The sequence below is a fragment of the Pungitius pungitius genome, chromosome 16 (assembly GCF_949316345.1).
Source record: "Pungitius pungitius chromosome 16, fPunPun2.1, whole genome shotgun sequence".
NCBI classification, from domain to species: Eukaryota; Metazoa; Chordata; class Actinopteri; order Perciformes; family Gasterosteidae; genus Pungitius; species Pungitius pungitius.
Window position 1 is genome coordinate 12,278,614 of NC_084915.1, and position 25,256 is coordinate 12,303,869.

General features: G+C 41.7%; 1 protein-coding gene across 3 annotated transcripts in view; it reads left to right on the forward strand.

Annotated features, from left to right (window-relative positions):
• cadm2a (cell adhesion molecule 2a) overlaps positions 1-23,986 on the forward strand; it is a 159,557-nt gene extending 135,571 nt beyond the window's left edge. For 2 of the 3 annotated variants that reach the window (XM_037467569.2, XM_037467570.2), the window contains 6 exons: positions 3,758-3,919; positions 4,261-4,351; positions 4,450-4,628; positions 7,792-7,905; positions 18,121-18,243; positions 19,076-23,986. In XM_037467569.2, the coding sequence (XP_037323466.1) occupies positions 3,758-3,919; positions 4,261-4,351; positions 4,450-4,628; positions 7,792-7,905; positions 18,121-18,243; positions 19,076-19,194 (788 nt within the window). In that variant the 3' untranslated portion in view covers positions 19,195-23,986. The remainder of the gene's footprint in view (positions 1-3,757; positions 3,920-4,260; positions 4,352-4,449; positions 4,629-7,791; positions 7,906-18,120; positions 18,244-19,075) is intronic. The other variant, XM_037467572.2, reaches the window with a different exon arrangement.
• Positions 23,987-25,256: the final 1,270 nt, after the last annotated feature.

Sequence of the window (25,256 nt, forward strand, 5' to 3'; positions counted from 1 at the left end):
GACATTTCTTAGGTGTAAATGCTCTGAGAGCCCCGTGTCAGAAGAGACATTGTGACGGGTCTGCCAGGCACTGATACCATAGAAACCCGACAGCGGCTCCCTGGTCATAGTCAGCCGTCAGTTAAGTGCAGGGTCAAACTGGTGAGGCAGCTCCCTCACGCTGCAGGGCACCCAGAACATGGGAGTAGACGGTGGACGGCACACTGTATCATCTCCACACCTCGCTGGAGCTGGAGCCTGCTGTTGATCAGCGCACTTGTTTCAATATTTTTTTGCATTGTGAATTCTAATGTATCGAAATATTTTCATGAATCACTTTATAGCGTCATATATATTTCGCTCATGCTCACCCACACCCAGGGGCGATTTCACAGGCAAACTGTTTTAGATCTCCGATGGGCCGCGGCCAGCAGTCCACTTATGTCTCTCTTCTCCGTCCCCCGTCCTCTTTTCCTGGGTCGCCGCTCTCTTCCCAAATGGCATGAAAGGGTCACACTTTTATGGCTGTCATTTTCATTTTCGAATCCCGCCAGTGCGATGTCCTGCAGAGCTGTGAGCAGCCTTCGCCTCCCAGCCAAAGGGGGGCAGGTTTGTTTGACGTTTGTTGAAGCAAGGTGCCACAAGTAAATGTGTTTTTAAATATTACATTACATTACATGTCATTTAGCTGACGCTTTTATCCAAAGCGACTTACAATAAGTGCATTTCCACATAGAGATACAAACTCAGAAGATCAAGTAACAAGAAAGTACATTTTTATAATACGTACAATACACATGGATATGGCCTTGCAATTTGTCTTTTCTAAATAATGAAGAGACTAAAATAAAAAATGGCTACGTATGAATACAGACATGTTTCCTTTACAGTATTTGAATATTGCAAATCTTTCATGAATGGGATGTCTGATTTGTTTTGAATTATATAGAAAGGCTGCAAAGGAAAATACTACCATCTATGATTTTATAAGAATTCTGTAAGAGACACTACAGTATGTAACAAAAGGAGAGTACCTGCTTAAAGTAACTCTGTAGCCGGTATTTATCAAAATGTTCTGCATTTTTAAATCTTTCCAACAATAAAATTCTCTCCAATATATATGTTTCGGGTGGTATGAGACTGGCCAGCTCTCTTTTTTGATTGACAACCATGACCTGTAATGGCAGCTCTATGTCAGCTGTTTATTTCAGCTCCACCTAAAATGTGATAAGATATTTATAAACCAATTATAGTGTACCTTCTATCACCCGCATATGCATACACACTCCTGTCCGCACACACAACAGTGCAGAAGCCTTGAGTGCATCCAGATTGACACATTTTAACAATGACGTATTACTTGCTGTTAAACTGTTGTTCGCTTCTCAAAGTGGATCTAAAAAGCATTGGCCCAAAAAATGATTTTATTGAACTCCAAATTTGTGCAAGCCAATTTTGTGGTAATCCATTCATGAATCTTATAGAATCCATTTGAATCTAAAAGACTTTTAAGAATGTAAACATTAAGAATATTAAACATAAAAGTCGCTTCTCTATCAAATGAATAAAAATATACTTTAAATACTATAAATTTACTTTTAGAAATAATGTGGGGGGGTTAGTTTTATTCAAATTCAGGATGATCCATTGAGTTTAAGTATCAAAGTCATACAAAAATATAAAGGAATTTGAAACTTGTAATAAGGTTAATAAGATAACTTTAAAAACAGTACATCTGTGTGAGGAACCTTCTACAGAACGAACAAGACAAGTTTAGCTGATGGAGAGACAAAAGGGCAGCGAGAAGCAGTCCATGAGGACGTATAGCTAATGGGAAATAGTCTGAGAATGGACGCGAGTGGTACAGCATGGCGAGACGTTAGAAATGAGATGCCCCATCGCTCTCACCCTGTTGCCTCTACTTTGCAAGAAAGAAATCCAGAAATGACCCCTCTTTTGTTGTCTGGGCGGATGTTGCTAGCACTGCAGACCTGTCAGTCATTCATCTCTTGGGGAGGCGGGCTCATTGCATCAGTTGGGGGGGAAGTGACTGAGGAGAAGGGTTGATTGGCAGAATCGAGAGGGAGAGGAGACAGTGGGGTAGAACGCTTGGAAAGTGGAGCAGATGAGTGCATAGCAGAGAAGGCTATGGAGCGTAAACCCTCTCTTCAGGAAATACAAACAAAGACGATAGAGATAGAGAGACAAAGTAGGGGAACACCTGAATGAAGCAATAAGCCTGGACATTCGGATTCAGTATTACAGTATTTTTTTTCCTATTATGAAAAAAACACATAAAGGCGTGTGAATGAACATGCTTGAGATGGTTTAAATGACCTGAGCAAAGCAACCAGCTGCAAAAGACCACTGTTAAAAATACCTGCTTGGGGGTGGTCACATATTACCAATTGAATTATTATTTCTACTAAACAGACCAAGAGGTGCATGTATAGTCTGCAGGAGGACAGTCCTTTTTTCTTACACATTTTCTCTGAATTTAGGAGAACATTTGTGTCACATCCACGGGGGGTTATTCTTTTTTTTAACAACTAGGAAGGTGAGCAGCAGCCAGCATTAAGGAGATCTTCAGCGGTAAGTAGAGGATATTAGTCCCCGACTGGACTGTTCTTTCTGTTTGGTGTTTAAATTCTGGTCATTCAGACTGAGCACGTGGCACCCGGGGGCCAGGAACGGGCTGCTGAGCTCAAGGACAGTTAGAAAGGGAGGGTAGAAATCAGCGGGAGTCAACTAGTGGACCTTCTTGTTAGAACGTACCTCTCTACTTGCTCCACATCGCTGCTTTCAGGAAATGATGATATAAAATGACAACAACGTTAAAACGTGGTGGTCAAAGATTGCTGTCATGAGGGTCGGTCGTGGAACTTTATTCTTAAACATTAGCATTATCTAAGGCCCATTTCATTAAGGATTGGCGAATGTGGCAATAAAAAGGAATGATGTGCTCAAGAAGCAAGCCAAATTTACCGACATCATGTAGACCGTTTTTACGAAGCTGAGTTGGAGGATTCCAGGATGTCTTGGCAAGGATCGGGGTGCTAATGGACATGAACTCATTGAGCTGACCCAGCTGATTGGATGGTATTACACGGCGGGTGGGGTCCGGGTAGCTCTGAGAGCAACTTGTACGGATGGAGAATACTGTGTGTAATGATTCTTTGTGACAAGGCTGAGTTATTGTCAAAGAGCTGAGGGGCCCCTGGTAATGTTTTTGTCCCAGTGGGGCTGGAAATGGTTGTCCAGTGGATGGGTTGGAAGGAGAGCACAGTGTTAGGTGAGATTCTGACATTTTGCAGGAGCAATGAAGCGCAGGAAGCACCAGGCAAAGATGTTAGTTAATAAGGCCTACGAGCTAAATATACACATTACATTCAAAGAGCCTCTAGCTACAAGTGAAGCAAGTGGGTTTGAGCATAGAAAGGGTCCTGTGCTGTAGAGCTGCCAAAGCAACATCCAGGGAGTAGTGGGATGTGAGTTTTTTTTTTGTTTGTTTTATATTCTATTCCTTTGTGCAAAGTATTTTCTGTTGCCAAATTCTTACAGTATTAGCCGTAACCATAATTCCTCCAAAATTCACTATAACCTCATTAACTATGATGAAGAGATAAAGGTATAAATATACTGTGAGAGCCCTTGTTGGGTCTGGCTGTGGTGGTAAAGCAGGGCAAGTTGTGCGCAGGGGAATCGCATTAATGTGCCGCCCTCACACCTTGCAAGATAAATGTGCTGCATCTGTGATAGTATGCAACTTTCTCCAAAGGTGCCAAAGAGGTGAATGCAAGCGGGAAGACATTTACAGTACGCAGCTCTCTGCAGCTGCACGTGGACAGAAATGATGATGGAGTGGCCTACACCTGCAAAGTGGACCATGTGGCCCTCGCACAGACACCACAGCAAGCCACCGAAGTACTGGAGGTCCACTGTGAGTGCACAGACTGAGACATGCACACACTCGCACACACTCTCACACACACACACACACACACACACACACACACACACACATGGGGTCTATGGGAGAGGAAATACATTATAGCGGAAGTCACCAAGAATGCTTTTACAGCTGCAGAATCCTGTTGGATGACATACAGACTTTAATAATGTATCATTCATGGAAACGTCCATGTACTGGGTTTGTATCAGGGCAGTCTTCTTGTAATGACATATTTTAAACATTTAATTTGGAATATTTGTGTTAATCATTTAATCATGACCCAGCATTAAGTCATTTAAGGGTTATACATATAATCCTGTCTGTCCTAGATGCTCCTCGTGTGCAGATCATCCACTCCCTTGCTGTCCCCCAGGAGGGTCAGTACTTAAAGCTGGAATGCGTGTCCAAAGGAAACCCTTCGTAAGTCACTCAAATTCTGTAATAGTTTTTTTCATCCTGATGGATAACGCTTCAGAAAACAGACCGTACCTCTTCTCTTTCATCCCCTAACCACCCAGGCCAGATCCTGTGATGTGGACAAAGGACGGCGGTGAACTTCCTGACCTGGACAGGATGATTGTAGAGGGGAGGGAGCTCACCTTTACTTCACTCAACAAGACGGACAACGGCACCTACCGCTGTGAAGCCGGCAACCACTTAGGGACCAGTAGTGCTGAATATGTGCTCTACGTCTACGGTGAGTTAAACGGAGAGGTTGATGTGGGTAGTCGTGTTTCAAAGGTAAAGAAACTGGGAGAGGAAAAAAGCTGCAGTGCAGGATGCGTTGAACTCCAATGATGCCACCAAAAATAGGGGGAAATGGAGTATGAACCTCACGGGCACTCGCTCCTAACTCCATTGCAAAAAAAAAAAGCGGATTATAATACATCCTGATCTGCATACTATATCAGTGCTCGGAGTCATTAGTGGTGCCATCTCTCACAGGGAGAATAAGGGCCTTGGGTGACACAAATGCCACCAACGCCTTCCCTTAAATAAACCTGCGTCCCAGATCTTGCACACACACACACAAACTAAGACACACATACCCACAGCAGGGAAATGTGTGAGGGTGGCACAATTTAGTGCTGCGTTGTCAGGAATTTCACCAGGAAGGATAAGTAATGCCTAGTAATGCCAGAGGAGGTGGGGGGAAAGGGACTCAGATAGCTCATCCTCACTTCTGTTTATCCAGTGCCGTTTGTCTCTTGGCATTAAGGAATAATTTAAGAAAAATAAGGGGAGCAGTTACATCACCGTTTGACCGTTGGCTTTAGCAATGACTAAGGATGAAAATGCTGGCGGTTTTTGGCCAGAGTTCATAAGACTGGAGGCAAAATACATTTCGGATCAATAGAATATTACATTAATCATGACTAGCACTTAGGGGGTGTTTCATTTGCTCTCTGATTTAAAATCAGATCTAATCAGACTAACAGAGAGAAATCTGTCTTTTCCAGTGTCGTCTAGACTGTCCTTATTAATGCTATTTGTTCAGTTGTAACAACCCAGATGTGGAGTTAAGGAGGATGGGACTAATGTCGAGTTTATGCTACAAGATTTTAGTGCCAGTTAGAGTGCAAAAGGGAAAAATAGTATTCCCTCCAACTCTCCCTGCAGGACAGACAATCATTGCTTTCAGCATCTCGCCAACCTTTCTCTCCTACATATTCATTTTCTTAGTTTTCAATTTCAACTACTGGTTTCATGCGGCCATCTTTTTTACAGTCTCTGTGCGTCTCTGCATCACTTCTCGCAAGTGTTTTTGAAGACTTGTCAGGTATGCCACCGAGTGAAATATCTTGTAATATGCATAGCCGCTATAAAAAAAAGAGGATGGAGCCACCATGACCGATTTGTTTGTTGAATATCATTTCAACACTTCATGTCTCACATTTCAGCCATCGCCACCTGGCTCTTTTGAGCCAGAATTGACCATGTTTGGACAGAGTGGGTTGAGTTAGAGAGGGATACACATTGATACGCCTCCACTGTGATTAATAGGTTGCCATGGTGGCAATGCTCTAAAGCCAAAAGCTGATTTATTTTCTACTTTACTCTAAATGGGGCCGTAATTTACAAAATGAAGAATTTAGAACTTGACTTTAGCCGTGGCATTCCACAAATTAAAGCTATTGACAGTAAAGCGCTCTAGTAGGAAAGAAAGAATGTAAATGTCAGAGAAATATAATTATAATTAGCTTCATGTCATCACACTATATTTTGGTTTTCATACTCATCCAGATGCTTCTGTGAAAAGACAAATACAACATTATAACTCAAATATTTGTTTTCAAGACCTTATTTTTTTTAAACTATCTCAAATGCAGTAATAACAACACTAGATATTTAGTTAAATCCTTAATGTCATAAGTGGCCCCTTTGCATTCAAAGCCACAAAACAGGTCAGTACGCCCAGGACCAATGCATACCACCTGATATAAACAAAATGGTTTTCCTTATTCAAATCTTTTATGAAGGCTGTATTGAAACAAATAGAGCTGCAGGTTTCCAAGCAGAATGAACCTACAGAGAAAAAGACTGACATCCATGTGTAGATCTGATCACCAGAGTCCAAAGGAGACAAATCTTAATCCAGCATATTGATTTGGGTTACCTTTATTACCATAAATGTTTAGTTTTAAACTTCCTATTAACATGCCGCATTTAACAATTCCTTCACATTTCAGCAGAATGTAACAACAATAACCAGCGCACTTAATGATGAAATGATGAATTATATGCTGCAAAAAGGCAATGGGATGTGGGAGTGTCCTTTTGAAATGGCACGCAGTCTGTTCCTACGCTTCATTAGTGATTACCACACCTTTTAGCCTTTCACAATTGCTGCCATAATTCTTAGAAAATACCTTTTAATAGTTCCCTTCCAACGAGGAGACGTTTTCTCTCCACCCTTTTTCCAAGACACATGCACTTAGCTGCATAGTGATTACCACTAAGGCTGAAATGTCACTGGGAGACTGAAGACAGTTGGCCCTGAGAAAGAGTACCACCGCCAATTAAGAGCCTCAAGCTCACCATAAAAAGCAGAGGGACACAAACATAAAAGCCATGGTGGTATCGTAACCTCATTAACTTTGTCACGGAATGTCTCAGTGCCATTTCTCCGGTTGCTTTAACAAGTGACAGGGACAAACACTGCATTGGATGAAACACTGTTTGTGTTGTGCTGTAGTGACAAGTACAAAAAAAACAAAAAACTCGAATGACAGTGATGGCTCGGCTACCCTCTCCTGAAATGATCCTTGCAAAAACTGCACACTCCCAGTGTACGATCTTTCCCCAAAGACAAAAAGCAACATTAGCAGAGTCAAGGTTAATCCTGTAATCATGCTACGGAAATGACCCTCATATTCAAAGACAGAACACAAAATGGCAATTTGCCAAATATTTCTTCCATCATTCATCTCCGCCAAGGCCTCGGGCGTCATGTTTCTGGGATGTCCTTCCATGCATTTGCTATTCTTGTGATTGTGATACAACAGAAAACCACAGACTGGATGGAATATCTACAAATGTGAGCTAATCCGCTTGGACGTAAAGATGATCCAATTACATGGGTCAGAGGTCAAGGTCACTCTGACCTTACGCCCGTCCCCTTCTTGTGAAAGCAGTACATAAGTACATAAACCCTGTTGTGCATCGCCTTGCATCAACAGCATCTCCTTGTAAGTGTTTCAATGTTTTTTTTTATGCTTTGCATTGTGCCATAATCATGCCTTTTTGTTTCCCCTCACTGTACGATGTCGTGACCATCGTGTGTTGCTTTTTTAAAGTCTATTCATTTTTTTGTTGTTGTATTGTTTTGTGTATATGTGTCTGTCTGCACCCCTCACCAGACATCCCCACAACCCTGCCTCCATCCACCACCCCCCCCCTACATCCCATCCGTCCAGATCCCACCACCCAATCAGGCACCCGCGCCTCAGACCCCACAGTCACTGACAGCAGAGGTACAGTACCGCCCCCACCACCAGTCTCCGCGGCCACCTCGGCATGCCACTGTATCTTCCCGCTTTCCCTCTTCATTTTATTTCTCTTCTGTCCTACGACTCCTCCCTCAGCTACCGCTCCGCCTGGAGCGCCGGTGTTCATGCCTCATGTTGACAGGCTGCGACGCGGAGACGCTGACATCCGGAAAATATCGGATGTTAAACATTCTTCCCGGGATAGATTTATTTCCAATCTACCTCTTTTAAATCCCCCTCTGGGATTGTAAACCTAAACTGTGCGTCTTTTTAATGGGCAGGGACATCGAGCACGTCTATTGAAATGTATCGGTTTGGTGTCTTTTTTTATTTATGTGCATTATTCAGTTTGCAAAGTCTCTTAGACGCCCCGGGTCATTGTATTCACAATGAGTTGAGCTGTTTAAATACACAATCTACTGCCCCCTTGGCATTTTAAAGACTTCAGTACTGCTGTGCATCGAAGAAGCAAATGTCATGTCTAAGTGAAAATGTCTGGCCACTGGAGTCATCATCATGACTCCTAATACTGGGATCAAACTTAAAGAATTCTCACTTGAAAAGCTCTTTTCAGAGAGATAACACAGCAGCCACCATGTGGGCATTCTAAATGGCACATTTAGATATAAATGAAAATAAAATGGTAAAAAGTAAAAAAAAATGATAAAAAGTAAAAAAAAATATTCCTGGTATGTTGACCCTCTGCCACCATGGAGGTTAAATGGCACCTTTCTGCTGAGGAAGCAGCTAAAGCTATTGTAGCCTATTCAGAGATACCAGCTACATACAATGTGCCCCCTAGAGGAATGTTGGCCGCATGTTGGACGAGGTTAGGGACACGGCGCTGAATAGCCCATTGTGTATACCAGCCCTCCGAGGCCACGCCAGAAGGTCACTTGCGCCTGTGATGGCCGCAGCCCAAGAGCCTGACTGGTCGTCTCCAGAAAGATGTTCTCAACAGGGATAGAAATACTGCTGACCTGAAGTGATAAGGGGAACAATTTGAGGAACTTGACAATGCTGCCCAACGCAGTGAGAGCAACAGTTTAATGGAAGTCTGTCCCTTCCTTTCAGCGTAGGTCACTGAGAGGGTCAAACTTCTATAACTTGCTAGAGTGATGGAATTTTCCCCAAGTTGGTAAACATTCTGGGACATTCTGCAGTTGTGGTTGACATCCCTGCTTGGAGACTATTCACATGTCAATTTAAAAGCATTATGCTGTATGCCTGGATTCTTAAAGTTGTTGATCGCACACATTTAACACATGTATCCTTTCTCGCAGAACACAACGATTCAGCCCCAAATACAATACAGTTCATTAAATAACTATATGAGACTCAAGACACTGATTTCTTCTCTGTCCTTAATTCTCTGTATTTTATCTGCAGTTCTCACGCAGCATCATGTTTTTTTCTCCATTTTATCTAAATTACTTTTAAGCCCCCTACAAGACATTATATTCCCCTTTTCCCTTTCTACCTTGCCTCTGCTGCTTTGCTTTCTCTCACAGCTTTAGTTTCACTTGTCTATCAACCATTTCTTCTGTTCCTGCCTCACGTCTCCCTACATCTTGTTGGATACTCCTCTTCAGCATGTCTCTATTGTTCTCTGATGTCTGTTTGTGTAGTGCAGAGACACGAGACAAGCCGAGCCCCTTACGGTATCTTCAGGGAATCTAAATATCAGACTCCTTCCCCGAGTCCCCAGTCACAGGATACTACAATATCTGCTTTCATGTGTCTACTTGATTCATTACCAGGTCTTTTCACAGGTTTTTGGATGAAAGCAAGCAACTGTTGAGCTGCACTGTCTGTAATAAAGTTGCCTTCCTGGGCTGATGAAATACACAGTGTAGGTTCAGCTCTGCAGCACTGCATGCAGAAGATTAGCATATTATCTGTCTGATGAGCTCTTTTAGGGCCACGTTTGTCTGTTCTGCCGTCTTTCATATGCTAGCCTTGCATTCTTCCTCCCTTGCTCTTCATCAACACACAATCATGACAACTGAGGGCGCGACTTCTTCCCACAAGAAACTGTCTGAGAGAAGATCAGAGAAGCAGAGGAGTTTTAAGCAGTTGGTATTGAAAAGAGAGAAATAACGAGGACCAGATCTTGTCACAGGAGAGGCTGTAAATGCAGTTTATTTTGCATTTCATGGTTGATTATCTTTTACCAGCTGACACCCATCAACTATGTTCATTGTTCCAGGAAAAGAAACCTGGAAGGGATCATAGTAATTTGGGAAATCATATAAGCCTGTACATACAGGAGCTGTAATAATTCACAGAAAAGTCACACCATGAGTGTTGCTTTGTGTGTTGATAGTAATTCTATTGTAATGCAAGGGCTGAGAATATTCAATTCTACATAACCATTACAGTATGACAAATACCCCATGTCAATGTAGAAACTGAAGAAAAGAATCAAAGGAATGGTGTAATTAATGTACAGTATGGGGGGTTCTTTTTGTCCGGATGCAGCCACCTGACGTATCTTGTCCTTCACCTTAGATTTACAGCTTCCGCATGCTGTCACTGAAACCTTTAGTGGAATTCATGTGACATAGTTAAACAGGGAAGGATTCACTAAGAATGCCAATATTCCTCAGCTGGCATTACACTCAATCCGCTGGGAATACAGTAAGTTAAAAACGAAAATGTTCGACTATGGATAATCTGTGTGCTAAAGCCTCGATTTCACTCCCAAAAGAACAGCTGCCGACAGCATGCACACCATCCACACACACCGCACAGTCATGACAAATTGGCGGTACATTGACATTTGCTCAGAGCGAACATGTACACCCTCTGATGACTAAATCTCGCTCTCACAGACCCATGCGTATTTGCTGATGCAGAATGTGTCACTTTTGCCTCTGTTTCCTAGAGTTTCACAGCTAAGACCAGACTTGAAATGGAGCTGCCGTTACATTAGAGGGTGACCACATCTCTGTTGTTTTGTTGCCGGAGAGCTTACGCCAGTTTGAGGGACACGTGAGAGATTATAATAATAATTGTGATTATTAGGCTGTACAGATTGTTCCGCACAATCAAGGAGTGACAATGAAACGGCATCGCTAGAAAGCAATGACTGAAAACATCTGTATCCCCCTGTACACAGTTCTACAGTGTTTTCCTCTCGGTGCAGGATTTAATATTTTTCTATCTACCTAAAAGCATTTGTGTGATATGAAATGCGGCATTATTTATATAAGATATGGCTTTAAAAATGATTTTCTGTCTATTTGTCCTGACTTTGTGGCGTTAAGTTTTCGTTGATATTCCAGCATGGGAGCAGAAATATTAGTGAATAAATACTTCATATCAGCGGTTCTAATGGTAATTTCAATTTGACAACAATCCAAGCCTTTAACACTGTTGACGACCTTTCGGGTGTAGTGTAAAGATATGTGAGATATTCCTCTGTTTTCCTTCCATATTGGATAACGCCGGGACTGATGCATAACTGCAGTCTGGGATTCACTTTATTAATGAAGTGTTGGCAGGTATGCCCGACACACACACACACACACACACACACACTCGCACACGCACACCGCTTCAAAAAGCCCAGCCAGCCTTAATGGCTATAATAACTCTTTCACTAAGTATCAGAGGTCTATGCAATGTCATCAACCCCCCCCCCCCCCACCCCATTCTCCATGAACACCCACCCACACACCCGTTCCCCCCAACCCCCACCCACCACTGGGTTGTCTAGAATTGGCCAAATGCTCTTTCATGGCTTGCAAATTTGCTTTGACCTTGTGAAGCTGGAAGGTTGAATCCTGCACAAGGCTTTCTCTGCTGTTTTCAAATATTTACCATTCACTTCTCATAATCAGCATTCGTGTGGCCAACCCCGGCCCCTGTAGCCTGGTATTGCCGCAGAAAACGGGCCCACTGCAGGGAAGACAGCAATTATTCATGCCTATGTGTCTCTGCCTGTGGAGAGGACAGGAACGCTAAAACAATACCCATCTAGTAGTTTGGTCCATTCGCTGTTCCTCGAGAGCAGCGGAAGGCAGAAGTTAAGAATTGTACCAGAAACCTTAAGTCAAAACACATATTATAAAATGGAATGAATTGCTGAATTGTCTCAGTTAGATTCCAGAGGGCTGGTTGCTGTCTGAGGCTCAGTGAAAATCCATAGCTATCCTGCATTTTATGGTTGCTACTCAAATGACAAATACGAAGGCTCTTCCTCCCTGGAAGTTGATAGCGGTGACGACCCAACGCAGCGGTTGGGATTATTTTGAGATTCCTAAAATGACCTAAATGAATAGACAAAAAAACAGAACCACCCGCATCCTTTGCTCCGTGTAGTGAGACTGGAGCCGGCGGATCTGCTCCAACTTCAGAGCGCTAATCTTACATTAGCTGCCTGTTTTCATATATTTGATGGCTGGTAACCATTTATCTAAATGATACTATTTATCGCATAGTATATACATCAGAAAAGTAAAAATATATCTTTAAGCTAATTATTTGTCACAGGTGCTCTTTCAATAAGCTATTAGAGTTGGAAATTGTTGGAAAGTTCTCAGTGATTTTTTTATTTAAAATAAAACCTGCATTACACCCTTTTCTTTTTGAGAATAAACATTGGAAATAATCAACCCATTAAATCAATTTATACAAAACAAATCATTGAGATAGCATAAATATTATAAGAGTGGGATTAAAACCAAAATAGCTGAAAGTTAGCCTTGTCTTTATTTGGTTGGAATGTTTTGGGAAGAGGCTGGACGATATGGACAATACAAAATGAAATCTAAACTGATGACAGCACACAGATGTATGACTAACTCGGTATTTTTCAAATATTCAACCACCAACCTGCACATATTTCACATTTAAAGAAATTGAGTGCAGCTAAGTGAAAAAATAACTAAATTCCTTAAATATCATGATTAATTGCTGTTTCAAATGTTTGAGGTTTTAAAAGGGATTTTAAAAGGGAGCCTCACAGGTCACGTTTTATGTCTTTAACCCCACTTTCACCTATTTGCTGCTTTTGACCCAGGAAAAACCTTTTCTGAAAATTAAATTAGAGAGGGGACGATTTCCACTGCTTGCAGGGAGTTGTAACCGCTTCATTCCATTGCTATTGATTTCTTTGTTTAAATGGGGGAGAACAGAATAGGCCGTATGATAGGCTAAAGACATTTATTCTTGAGGGCAGGTGTTCAGGGCAACGTGTTGCTTTATGTGCCTCAGGCAGGAAGGCCGAGCTCGGGTAGCGACGTCCCAGAGGGGTGAAATGGTTAAATATCGAGCACCACGACCGTCTTCTCTCCAACTCTCCAACCTTCCTCCCATAAAGCTGAGGAGCACAGGAGAAATTAAAACATAATGCAAAGGTCTTTCCACTTACTGCTGGGCAATTATTATTGATAGCCTGTCACTTTAACTCGCTTTGGGAAAGAATTATAGCAACAATTTGGAACAAAGTGTAGAACGGAAAAAGAGCAATCATTAGATCCTGAGGCTGGTGTTATGAATTAATTGTAATAGCCTTTCTATTCATTAAATCTCAATGGCAGGGGACACATTCAGCAATCTTCAAGAGGCTCTCACATGCACACACACACACACACACACACACAGTCAGTCAAGGCAAGTCTTATTCTTATTTGTTGACATTGTATTTAGTCTTTCATTCATTTTTCTCTGCTTTTCCCCTCTCAAGCGGTTGTTGAGCTTGTCGTGGCAACTTGCCTCCTCCAGGATCGCTCATCTCAGTGTCGGCTAGTTCTTCTCTCCGGCTGCTGCTCAGACGTTGGCTCGCGCAGTGTGATTCTTACGAGCTACCTAGAAGGATAACGCAATTTACGCAACTGAAGAGCAGCAGCAATACTGTATAGCTGTGATTAAATTACCACAAATGGGTTACATTGGTGTCATTGGTCATCTCCCTGCCTTACTCTTTTGAAGAGGTTATGAATTTTGCAGAACTTGAAGCTGCTTTGATGAATTGATTATCGCAGGAAACGTAATTAATTTGTATGATTAATTATCTTGCTTTGCTTATAACTTCATGCTGTTAGCCTGCTGACCACAATTTGTTTTCATTCTGAGAAGGGAGAAGGAGGTTGTTGAATATTCAAGATAGTGTCCAAGTCCATGTGAGGGCTTTATTGAATGATTAGCAGAAGTAATTTGTTTTCGGAATCTAATTAATCCACTCTGACCCAGCAAGTAATAATGTCCTGGACACACACACACACACACACACGTACACACACAAGTAGCGTCTCGTCTTTCCTGTCTTTCTAACTCTGTCTCATGCATGGGTGCATGCATTCAAAATGCACACATGTCTTTCAGCCCACTCCCACGGCCTGCAGGGACTCTTTCATCTTGGCAGTAGAGCCAGCCTTAGATGCAGATTGGTGAAGTTCTAGTCTCAGCCAAAACGTTGGCTATAATTGAGTCGTCGAACAAGTGAAGCCTGCAGGCACTTCTGACAACTCACTCCTTAACTTTCATTCTGTTGCAGGCGCTTCTTTCTATTGTCTCTAGCTTTAGCCTAATTATTAGAGCAGGAAGACGGGACAAGGCAGGAAGTGAAGTGAACCCAGGGACACAAGAGGCAGGAAAACTACAAAATGAACCAGGAAGTAAACCCAAACCGTGACAAAAGTACAAGATTTGCATACTTTGCTGAACCTGAAACAACAAAGTTTGATTTTATATACTTTGTGAATGTGAATGTAACATTCTTAATACAAATAATCAAACTAACCTTTCAGCATTCAGTGCAGCAGATTACTATCTATGTATTCATTTGTTATATTTTCAGTTACGAAAGCAACATTTAATTCAAGCCTGATGTCATCTTACATTGACATCCTTTTAGTTAAATACTGGTATCAAGTCCAGGTCCAAAGCCCAGTGCTCAGAGCTGAACGGGTCAGATTGGTGGATGCCTGTTGATAACCTGAATGAAGAAGGAGGTCGGCAGATTTTTTATATAGACTCATCATTTCTCTCCAGCTGAGTGCTTGATGGAATATTTGAGTCCTCACTTGAATTGATAATGTTCCCCTGCACCAAGGTCGTATGCTTGGTTTCAACATAAAGCGGAAAATGTTTGATGTCCAACACATCGTGTCCCGCCCTTCACTGGCTTCCTGCCCCAATTTATGGTACGAATGTCTTTGTTTCTGTACAGGAAAGCACTAAACTCAACTCCCGGTGACCTTTCAAAAAATATAAATATAGTAGAGCAAGCATTGCTTTTGAAATATGTATTCTCATGTAGATCAACCTTTCATTTAATGTCCTCCTTGCCTAGTCAAAACACAAAGACGGATTAACTTTTACTCCTTTTGTGTGTTAGACCTCTTATATGTGCATGACGCACCTTCAACAATAAAACCATTTTGAATTAATTTATGTAACTGCACCACTTACCTCATATTTGTCAAAAAGATTTCTGCTCATGTTTCATTCAACATCCACACCTACCTTATAAAACATATACATAACTAAAAGAAACCCACTACTATGTCTTATTGTTCGCATGAAGGTTAACTTCACCAGCTTTGATGAAGCATTCGATCGTATCTTACATCCTAAACCAAACCCCTTCCTTATTTCATCAGTTCCGTCTGACGATTTCATTCCAGAGTGCGAAGTAGAGCGGCGGACAGCGTGCGCAGCATCTGATGAAATCCTCACCACAGATGGGGGTCTTATTGATAACTGTCAGTTTAAAGCCGTCTGCATCATTCAGATCATTAGGAAATAATCCCAGAGGCCGGGACTTTGGTGACCTCATCGCTGGCTCACATCGGTCAGACCAGATGTGCCATTCTGCTCCTCCTAGTTTCTCTTTCTGTGTCTTTCCAGAATTATTTCAAACGTTGGCCCACATATTGCATAGGTTTGTAAAACTGTTCACAAAACTTGACTTTAGCAAACTTTTTTTTTGATGTGCAGTATGATTCACATGTGATTATAGATTGAATACAGATTAACGTATCGCATCCCCCTCTAACCGTAACCCCGTATGGAGCATCAGTGAAACCGATCTGATGAGAAGTTAGTGGCGCGGTTTAAGAGCAGCGTTTTTTGCTTCAGTCCACAGAAGCCATGAACCCCTTTAATTTATTAAACAGCCGCACGGCGCAAAGCCAGGCGACAAGGAGAGTTATAAATATTAGAAGAGGAGTTTGCTCTCCCACGCTCCCATATTAAATCGCAGGGAGAAGAATGTATGTGCCCTTATTAAAAGCTAATGTGTTCTGGACCCATTAGCTGTACGACCCTCCCTCTAGATCCCGCTCCACCTTTCCTTCTTTCCGTGTCTTTCTTGCTCTAACTGAAATTTTAGCCTTTTCCCCGTTCATCGCTTCCTTTGTCCTCTTCCGTAGACTAGAATACAAAAGATCGCAATACGCAAACCACAATTTGTAGAGAACAGGATTGTAGGTTGGGATGAATTTACGCGAGTATCCGGCTAAGGGAATCCTCCTTACTAAATCTTCTGTGTCAAATACTCTCTCCAGTTCCACCAGATTCTGCAGGAGTCAAGAGTTGGACTTGCTCAAAACCAGCATGTTGCGTGAGCAGACCGTGTATTACATTACATGTCGTTTAGCTTTCATTCAAAGCAACTTACATTGCATCTTAACCCATGGCTTACATTTGGCCTGGGGAGCAATTGGGGGTGGGGTGTCTTGCTCAGAGACACTTTGACATGACACGTGGAGCAGCCGGGATTTGAACCACCAACCCTGCAGCTCCCAGCACATCACACTATTCCACGCGCCACCATCGCCCCGTTATGCATGACTCCGTAGGCAGACATGAGACTGCCACGGCTTATTCACTGGGTTGTAATGGCCAGGCTGAGGCGCAGGAGCGGGACGGTGAGTGTGTATGATGAGTATAAAAATAAAAAAAAAACACTTACCGTCCTGACACATAGAGGTGAAGAGACACAACCATGTGTGTAACTAAACGCAGCAGAGTCCTCGGGGGGAACATTCCTCAACTCCCTGCTCCACTGACCAAGCAGAACCGCCAGGGCCGTGAAACCAGGCCACACACGTCCGCGCGCATCGGCGTTTGTCCACCGAGAGGCGGCGAAGTGTGACGGCCTGGTCACTCGGAGCGCGGGGAGAGAGTTATGGAGCCGGAGCGGGCCAGCTGTTCGATTTGGGCCACATGGGCGGTCCGCCGAGAACAAAGAAAGGAGAATGCTGAAGTGAAACGGTGTCAACGTGAGACATCGCGGTTTGTCCAAACCACCTTCCCATCGCTGATACCCCCCCCCCTCTCCGACGTGGCCATTGTCTAGCTGTCATGGGCACACATACATAACCGGAGCGACAGGGTGACGGGGTGGTGTATGGCGTGATAATGAGATGGGTGCTAATTTCTCAGGTGTCACGGACTGATATGAATAATACAGGCTGTCCCATTACCCAAATCCACCAACGCCGACGCTGTCAGCGTTTTCCATTTGCCAAGGTGGGCGCCGTCGGTACAATGTCGTCACTCCAAACCTGAATCACCCAGCTTGACTTTTAGGATAGGGGAAGTTGAGGCGAATTAGAGGAACACGCTGTTTTTTTCGAAATCAAGGCGAACCTTTGATGGCGTGAATGGCGACATTTTCACCCGCTATCATTTCTGCAGTTTTAGGAGGAGAAGGACCTGTAGCGATCCTTCAACAACTAGTTTGTTTTCCTAACAACAATCCTTCCTCGCCAAGGCAGAGACAAATCTTTATTTTTTGTTTTCTGTGTGATGATTTATTTACTGCGTGCTAACTCTTCCAGGCCGCCCTGGTTGGCATGTTGGGGACTCCTGCAGCACAGTTGGCGTGATCCTGAATTATTCACTTTTTTTTCCCTGAGTTACTCTTTTTATTCTCCTCATTCTTCAGGCTAAATGTGCGTCTGCCTGTAGCTGCTCATTTTGTCAATGTGGTGTCCGTCTCTCTCTCTCTCTCTCTCCATTCTATTATCCTCAGAGAGCTAAGCAGCTCTGTTCCCGAATGCATGATGTGAAAGGAGAGAGGAATGACAGCAGCTCATTAGAGTAGGACCGAGGTGGAAATGATCTTCTTCTTCCCTTCTCGCTCTGTTTTGTATTGTCCGTCTTGCTGCTCCTCTGCCCCTCGCTCCGTCACCTCGCCAACCGGCACCTTCATCTGCTCTCTTTGTGTGTCTCTCTCTCTCTCAGATCCCAATGCTCTGGGGCAGCACGGCACCGACCACGCCCTGATTGGAGGAGTGGTGGCCGTGGTGGTCTTTGTCACCCTGTGTTTAATCATTGTTCTGGGAAGATACCTGGCCAGGCATAAAGGTAAAAGCACACTGGAAATGACCTGAGGCTCATGGAACTAGGGTTAGCGTGTCCTTCTTCTCCTTTTGGACATCAAAGTCCCTCCCGTTTTCCCAAATTACAAGTGGTGGACCTAACAGCAGTGACTGGAGGCTTTGAGAGTTAGCGTTTGGTATTTTTCAAGCTAGAACCCTATTTTCCCATCTGTTTATGTTTGATTGATTAATTAAGACAACAATTTCTCCAATGTGCCGCTCATAGAATGCAATGTAATGCCCTCAGGGAGAGCTGCTTCATTCAAGGTCAAAGGGTAGTTTTCAACTAGTTTATTCTCATAGTTTGTCTTCCACGATTTCAGAATCACTCTTTCTATGACATCAGACACTTATGATAGCAATCGCAGCCTGTCATGGGTCAAAATAAGCTCTTCCTTTGTGGATGTAAATGAAGCAGCTTGCCCTAACAGACTTTGAGTTACCCTTCTACCCAAGCATTGGTAGCATCAATAGATGTGTCTTTGACCCATTTGATTTATTACAATTCAGAAATGTCTCTGTATTTATTTAAAGTTTTAATATTATATTTGGGAAACCATCTCCACCCTCACTTTTACAAAATCCCATTTTTTGGACGTCAACCTTTAAGTTGAGTAATTTAAGCGTCGTTGAGAACAATAAAGTCGTTTTTTTAACACACTTACTCTCACAGCTACTTGCACCTGTTGTACTTACACAGCCTCCCATCATACATTGGATTATGTAGCATTTGTCACGTTGTCTTCGGATGGGTTTCGTCACAGCGTTGTAGTAGTAGTAGTTTTTTCTTGACACAGGTTTGTCTTTGGTGTCCTCAGGAACGTACTTGACAAACGAGGCCAAAGGGGCGGACGACGCGCCCGACGCCGATACGGCCATCATCAACGCCGAGGGCAACCACGCGCACGCAGAAGAGAAGAAAGAGTACTTCATTTAGACTGCAGGGGGAGCTGTGCAGCTCTCTTTCTCCTTTCCCCTCTCTCTCTCTCTCTCTCTCTATCTCTCTCTCTCTCTCTCCTCTCTCTCTATGTCTCCCCCTTTTCTTCTTCATGTCTGACCACTGCCCCGCCGTGTCAACAAGGAACCAGGCAGCGCGCAGACAGAGGAGCCCCTTCAGTGTTTTTCCTATTGCTTTTTTTTTTTTTTCTTGATCTTTTACATCTGGTGTTTTCTCTCCGTTTTTTTTTTTTGGCAGCCGGTTTTCACAGGCAGCCGGCTGTCGCTGCCGAAGGTGTCCCCTCGTCTTTGACATAAAATGCCTGGAAGTCTGTGTAACTACCATGACTGCTTCTTACATGAGCCCTTCTGCACCCTGTTTCCCTCATAAGCAGGCATCCCAACACACACACACACACACACACACACACACGCATATCCTCTTTGTTCAAACACGCTCACAAACACATATCATATATCACATCAACACGGTGCCTAAAAATACAGACGCCATTGAACTTCTGTCAATGCCTTCATGTATCGTCTGTCGGTAGCAATGTAAATGCTTTGTAGATGGGTTCACTGGACCATCATTTCATTAATTAGCTCACAGCTTTATACTATACATTGCGTCTCTTTTTTTAAATTATTTTAATAAAACTCTTTGCTGTTTACGCCTTATACATGTCTATCACACTGAATATGCTACTTTTAGATCCACCTCCCCCAACCCCAGCCCCTCTAAATAGACGTGTAATTAAACAGTTGATCCATGTAAGATAAGAAGAAGGTTTTGTGTAACACTGTAGCAAGGCTTGTCAGATAAGTGTGTTATATGATTTTCATTATTAGAATAGGGATAATAAAGGGTGGTGTGGTATTGTTTAGAGCAGATAACACACACACACACACACAGATGCTAGATGAAGCATTCCATCAAATAAACTCAACCAAGTGTATAAAACCATTTGCTAAATCTGCTGTACTTTTGTCTGTATATTCTTGCACTGCCGAAGTTGCAGTTTAGTGAACCACCAACACCTTCAGTGTCCTCTTGACAGCTTACAATAGTTTGTGATTCACATATTGGGTTCAGGTGTACAGAAATAATTAATCTCTTCTCTCTAAAGGCTGTAAAAATTGTAATGAAATGAGTTTAGCTTTTGCTTTAATTGGTTTATTTTTTATGTTACGTCACATTCAAATAATTTTTTAGGCTTACGGACCCTTTGAAATGTAAAATTAAACGTTTAGAGTCGAGTTGGTCAAAAAAGTACACAGTTACAGGATGAATATAAAAAAATCCCTGTTGAATTCATTATTTTCTCAATCGTATAGTGGATGTTGGTTACCTTTTGTAAGCTTGATATGCTGGCAGGTTTTCACTGTGGGTTTTATACACACTTCTGTTTATTTACTGGATTATGAACAAACATGCAGTAATATTAACATTTTATTCAAAGAGTGATAACATCAGTTTGACCAACACCACATCATACACCACATTTGCAGCTCCAAGCTTCAAGCTATTTAGTTAAATGGTTTGTATCACCCACATGTCTTCTTGCTAAATGCTCTACTTATTTTCCTTTTGTCAGAGTCACTTGCCATGAGCTGAACTTTGATTTCCATTTCATAGGGTCTTCAAGCAAAAAAAAAAAAAAAAAATGTAAAATAGACGTGTGAGTGCTGGGTTGTGGATCTGCAGGGGCCTCCTTTCCAAAACTGAAGACAAATTGAGAAGCACAAAAATGTCTGAATGAGTAACTGTGTTCCTTTGGCAACAATTAGATTGCCTTGGGAATGGTTCTACTATTCAAATGTGTAGTGGGAAGACAACACGGCTGTCTTTCATCCAATTCATGGAGGGGAAATACAATGCATCTTTTTGAAAATGTAAGCTAAAACATGTTTTTATTCAAAATATTGTAATAGTTTTGGTTTAAATGGTTCAAACTCCCTGCTGTGTATTGTGTCTGCTAAAATGTGGTTGATTGTGAAAATTGCTGTTAAATTCTGGATTCCTACAAATTTGTATATTAGCCGCGTTATCTATTTACTTTACTTTTTCATTGAATAGTCCTTATTGAAGAACTTTTAAACAAAAGCATTTGGTTCTGGCACAAGGCATGTATATACTGGGTGAAGACAAAACTTTGGTAATCCACATTAGCATGTTTTTGTTTGGCTCATATTTTTTATTTATTTGAACTGAAGTTATTTAAGAGATAACCACAATGAAAATGTGTTTGTAACTTAATTTTGGAGAGCAGCGGCTTCTTGTGTTGGTGGCGTGCTCTCGGGTGCTACAGATCAGAAGGATTGGGATGTGATTAACACAACAACAACAACAAAAAACTGCAAAACTGAACGGAAATAACAGAAATCCTTAAAATGCTAATTAGAATTGAAAAGTATCCAAGGATAAATTGCCTTTATGTCGGAGGCGTTTAAAGTTTCACGCGCTCTTTCACAAACATAACCTTGTGAACAACTTCTGTTTCTTTTCATCACTGCCATTCGTCTTTCATTTAGCTGATTTACTCTCCTTAGCGATAAACAATGTGACGTCTGAAGCTAAAGAGTTAAAAGGCAAGCCGCTAATCTACCAAGATGGAGCAAATTATTACCAAGGGCAATAAAATAGTGGGCCCAGCTGTCTCCAATTCAGTGGCCAATTTACAACATTATGCAAATAAGGTCAGCAAGTAAAGTCCTTCTGGATGCGTCTCCAGCACTGCTGGAGTGAATCACAAGTTGGGAATAATTAAACCTATCACCACCGATGTAGAATTTAGGATGCATATTACATTTAGATATATTTTAAGAATGCAAAAGCTTTGTCACAGTTTCCATATTTTTTTTTCATTTTAGTGCACTTAAACCAATATACCACCACATGTTTGTCTTCAACTTCTGGGCCAAAGCACTCTAGACTGGTTTCTGCTCTTCTTGATCTTCTGTATCACATTCTGTACTTTTATCCCATTGATGTTTTTTTTTACTTTCTATATAGTTTCTATATTGTTGTGTCTTAATTGATGATGTGCCAGTAAAATTCTGCGTTGCTTTAGGCCCTTATATCAATCTTAGGAATAGGAGAGTGGACAAATGGATCTGTTGATTCTGAATTCAGAGAAACAGATTGTTTTTTTATTAAACGAACACTTGTGAATTATCAGGTCTGCAGTGATTAAATTGGTGTTTAGAAATTAAACAGGTGCCACTTACTGAATTATGCACTCTTACTAATTGGATGGATATTTCTTAGAAAATGCGTGTGTTTTACTTTTGTTGTTTTGTTTCTTTCTGAAAACCATATGTAAATATGGCAGTAATGAACTCATTTGTTGCATTTGGCTTTTTATGATGGTTTTACACACATATATATATATATATATAATTTGTCTAACAGCCTGGCACATACCATTATCAACTATTTTACAATGATAGAATCAACTATCATAGTAGGAATCATCATTGGGTCAGTTATTGGTCTGAATCTATATTGTCTTGTCGGTCGAAACTAAGCTTTAAAATGTTTGCGTCCTGGCTTTCCAGCATATACATGTTTGGTGTGTATCCTCTACATCATGGGCCTCTAATTTCAGCCTGGCGGCAAGACAGTAGCAGCGCTAATGTGGCCGCCGCGCGCCGTCGTCATTGGGCACCCTTCCATTTAACCCATTTGCCTCTGTTTTGTTTCCTGGCTCCAAACGAACCCGCTTCCTTTGACTGGCGTCGGGAGGCGTGCAGCTGAGATAGCTGCTTATTTATGCAGATCAGGCAGTAACTTTGGCATGAAATCACCCACAATTTTGAGAACATTCTTCGTGTTGGCGGTTGCAAATATCCGACTTGTACAAAATGATGTTTGTGTGACTTTTATTGGTACACGCTTTGTCCACTGTGTTAGCCAAAAGTGGACAATAATAGAAACACATTTTAATATACTATTAAGTTACTGTCAATGTTGAACAAGGGCACTCATACAGTTGCGTTTTATGACGACATCATAGCACAGGATTTCAGTGAAATGAAAAAGTTTAGCTTTAAAAAAGGACATCAGAGAATCCATGGACACATTTGGGGAGCTGCATGTCTGTTTCTCTTAAAGAGGGAAGCTGATGATACTGGTGATCATTGACGCTTGTCCAAACTCACACCTGATGATTCCACATCGTGTACCCGTCCTGCTACACACTTTTTTTACCACATGCATTTTTGCGCTAGCAATTGTCCCCAGTTTCGTGAAATTAGAAGCCCATATCACCTAAAACTACAAACTCTTCTTCCCTTATTTGAAGAAGTGATGAATATGAAAGTAGCCACTCTGAGACATACTCTGTTTGTTTTTTTCATGAACTATGTGGGTTCACATTTAGGTTCAAGGTCAAGGTTTTGTCCTGATCAGCAGTGATAATACAAACCAGTCATATCGCTCCTCATCCGAGCCGCCATGTGTTTGTACAGTTTGGTTTCAGCGCATTTCATTGTTTGTCTGCAATATTGAAACTAGAATCAATCATCCTAGTCTCTATATTGTCACAACGATGACAAGTGACACAATCACACATAGAGATGTTTTTTTTCTCATATAATTAACTCTCTTTCTTTTGTTTTGCATCTCAGGAATTTGTTTCATTTAGGTGTTTTTTGATTTGTATTCTGTCTAAAAATGGGGACTTGTTGGCACTTCTCACTCTGCTTCTGTAGTCTCTGAATGCTGACACCATGTGTTTGTTGAGTTTAAGATTATCGCAATGTTAATAAAGTTATTCAGTGATTCTTCAGTAATTCTGTCATCTGGCTGTCATTGGGATTCAAGGCTTAGGAAACACACTTTTGATTTGATGGCTGATTTAAAATCCTGACACTTATAAATACGCTGCAAATAATCACAAATATCAAGAAAAGTAGAATTAGTGTTTGCACACAACCTTGTTTTATATTACCTTATGGGATGTTTTCTGTGTAGCAGCACACATCTTAAAATATATATCAGTCCCCAGATGGAATAAGTTTAACGCATTGTCACTCACAAAATACAGAATATCCACAGTGAATGTCAGGATGAGCGCTAGAGACTTAGCGCCAGCTTCTGATAAACCTTGGTGAAATAAGGGGTTTCATATTAAAGCCATGTTAAAGCCGTTTCATTGGATTTACAGCACCGTAGTAAAGGTGTTTTTCTCCCATTGGCTGAGGGATTTATTTCATTTATTTTAGCGGTTCGATCTGATGTATGAAATGAAATTTGTTGAATAAATAGAAACACATAAACAGAAACATCTGTATGAGCTTCATTGCATGTTTTTATATGATTGCTTAACCTTTGGAAGCCTCTTACGGTGAACACATTGCTCATGGTTTTCATTAACAAGAATAATTCATGCTATATTTAGGTCCCGTGTCTGTGATAGTGGTATATACAGTATATCTATCTATATATATAGATATATACATACTCTACAGGATATACGTCTGCGTAAGCAGTTCTAACTGAAATATACAGTCAAAGAAATCTGTCTTTGTCAATAAATGCAAGAAAAAAAACAATAACAATTAAAGTCCATTTTACTTTTTATTCCAGTGAGGCAGAAGACGATGACTGAGGGGAGGAATTAAGGCTGTAAGATGTGTTGTTAGACTGAGGAAAGCAGCTGCCATCAGCCCACCTGTCTGGAATATCTGCAGCCAGAGGAGGCTTGCATTTCTGCAGCTGAGGTGTGACTCCTTCTGCTAATGAAAAATGAAGGCTGAGTGAAACACTCTTTCGGAGCAGTTTTTAGAACTAGGACAGAGAAGTTATAGGATTACATACATAAATAATGTCAAGCAGATGTTTGTAGTCCTGGCATTGAATGTAAGTTCTTTGTAGTATTCATGTTCTGTTAGATGGTGCAGAAGAGTAACAGGATGGATGCAGGGGGGAGGCGGGATGACAGGCAACAATAGACGGTTGATGGATAGGATGTAACATTGATCACTGAGCTGTCACACAGCTCAAAATCACCCCTGTACTTTTGTACGCCAATGAGCAACGCTTCCACCATGACGCCT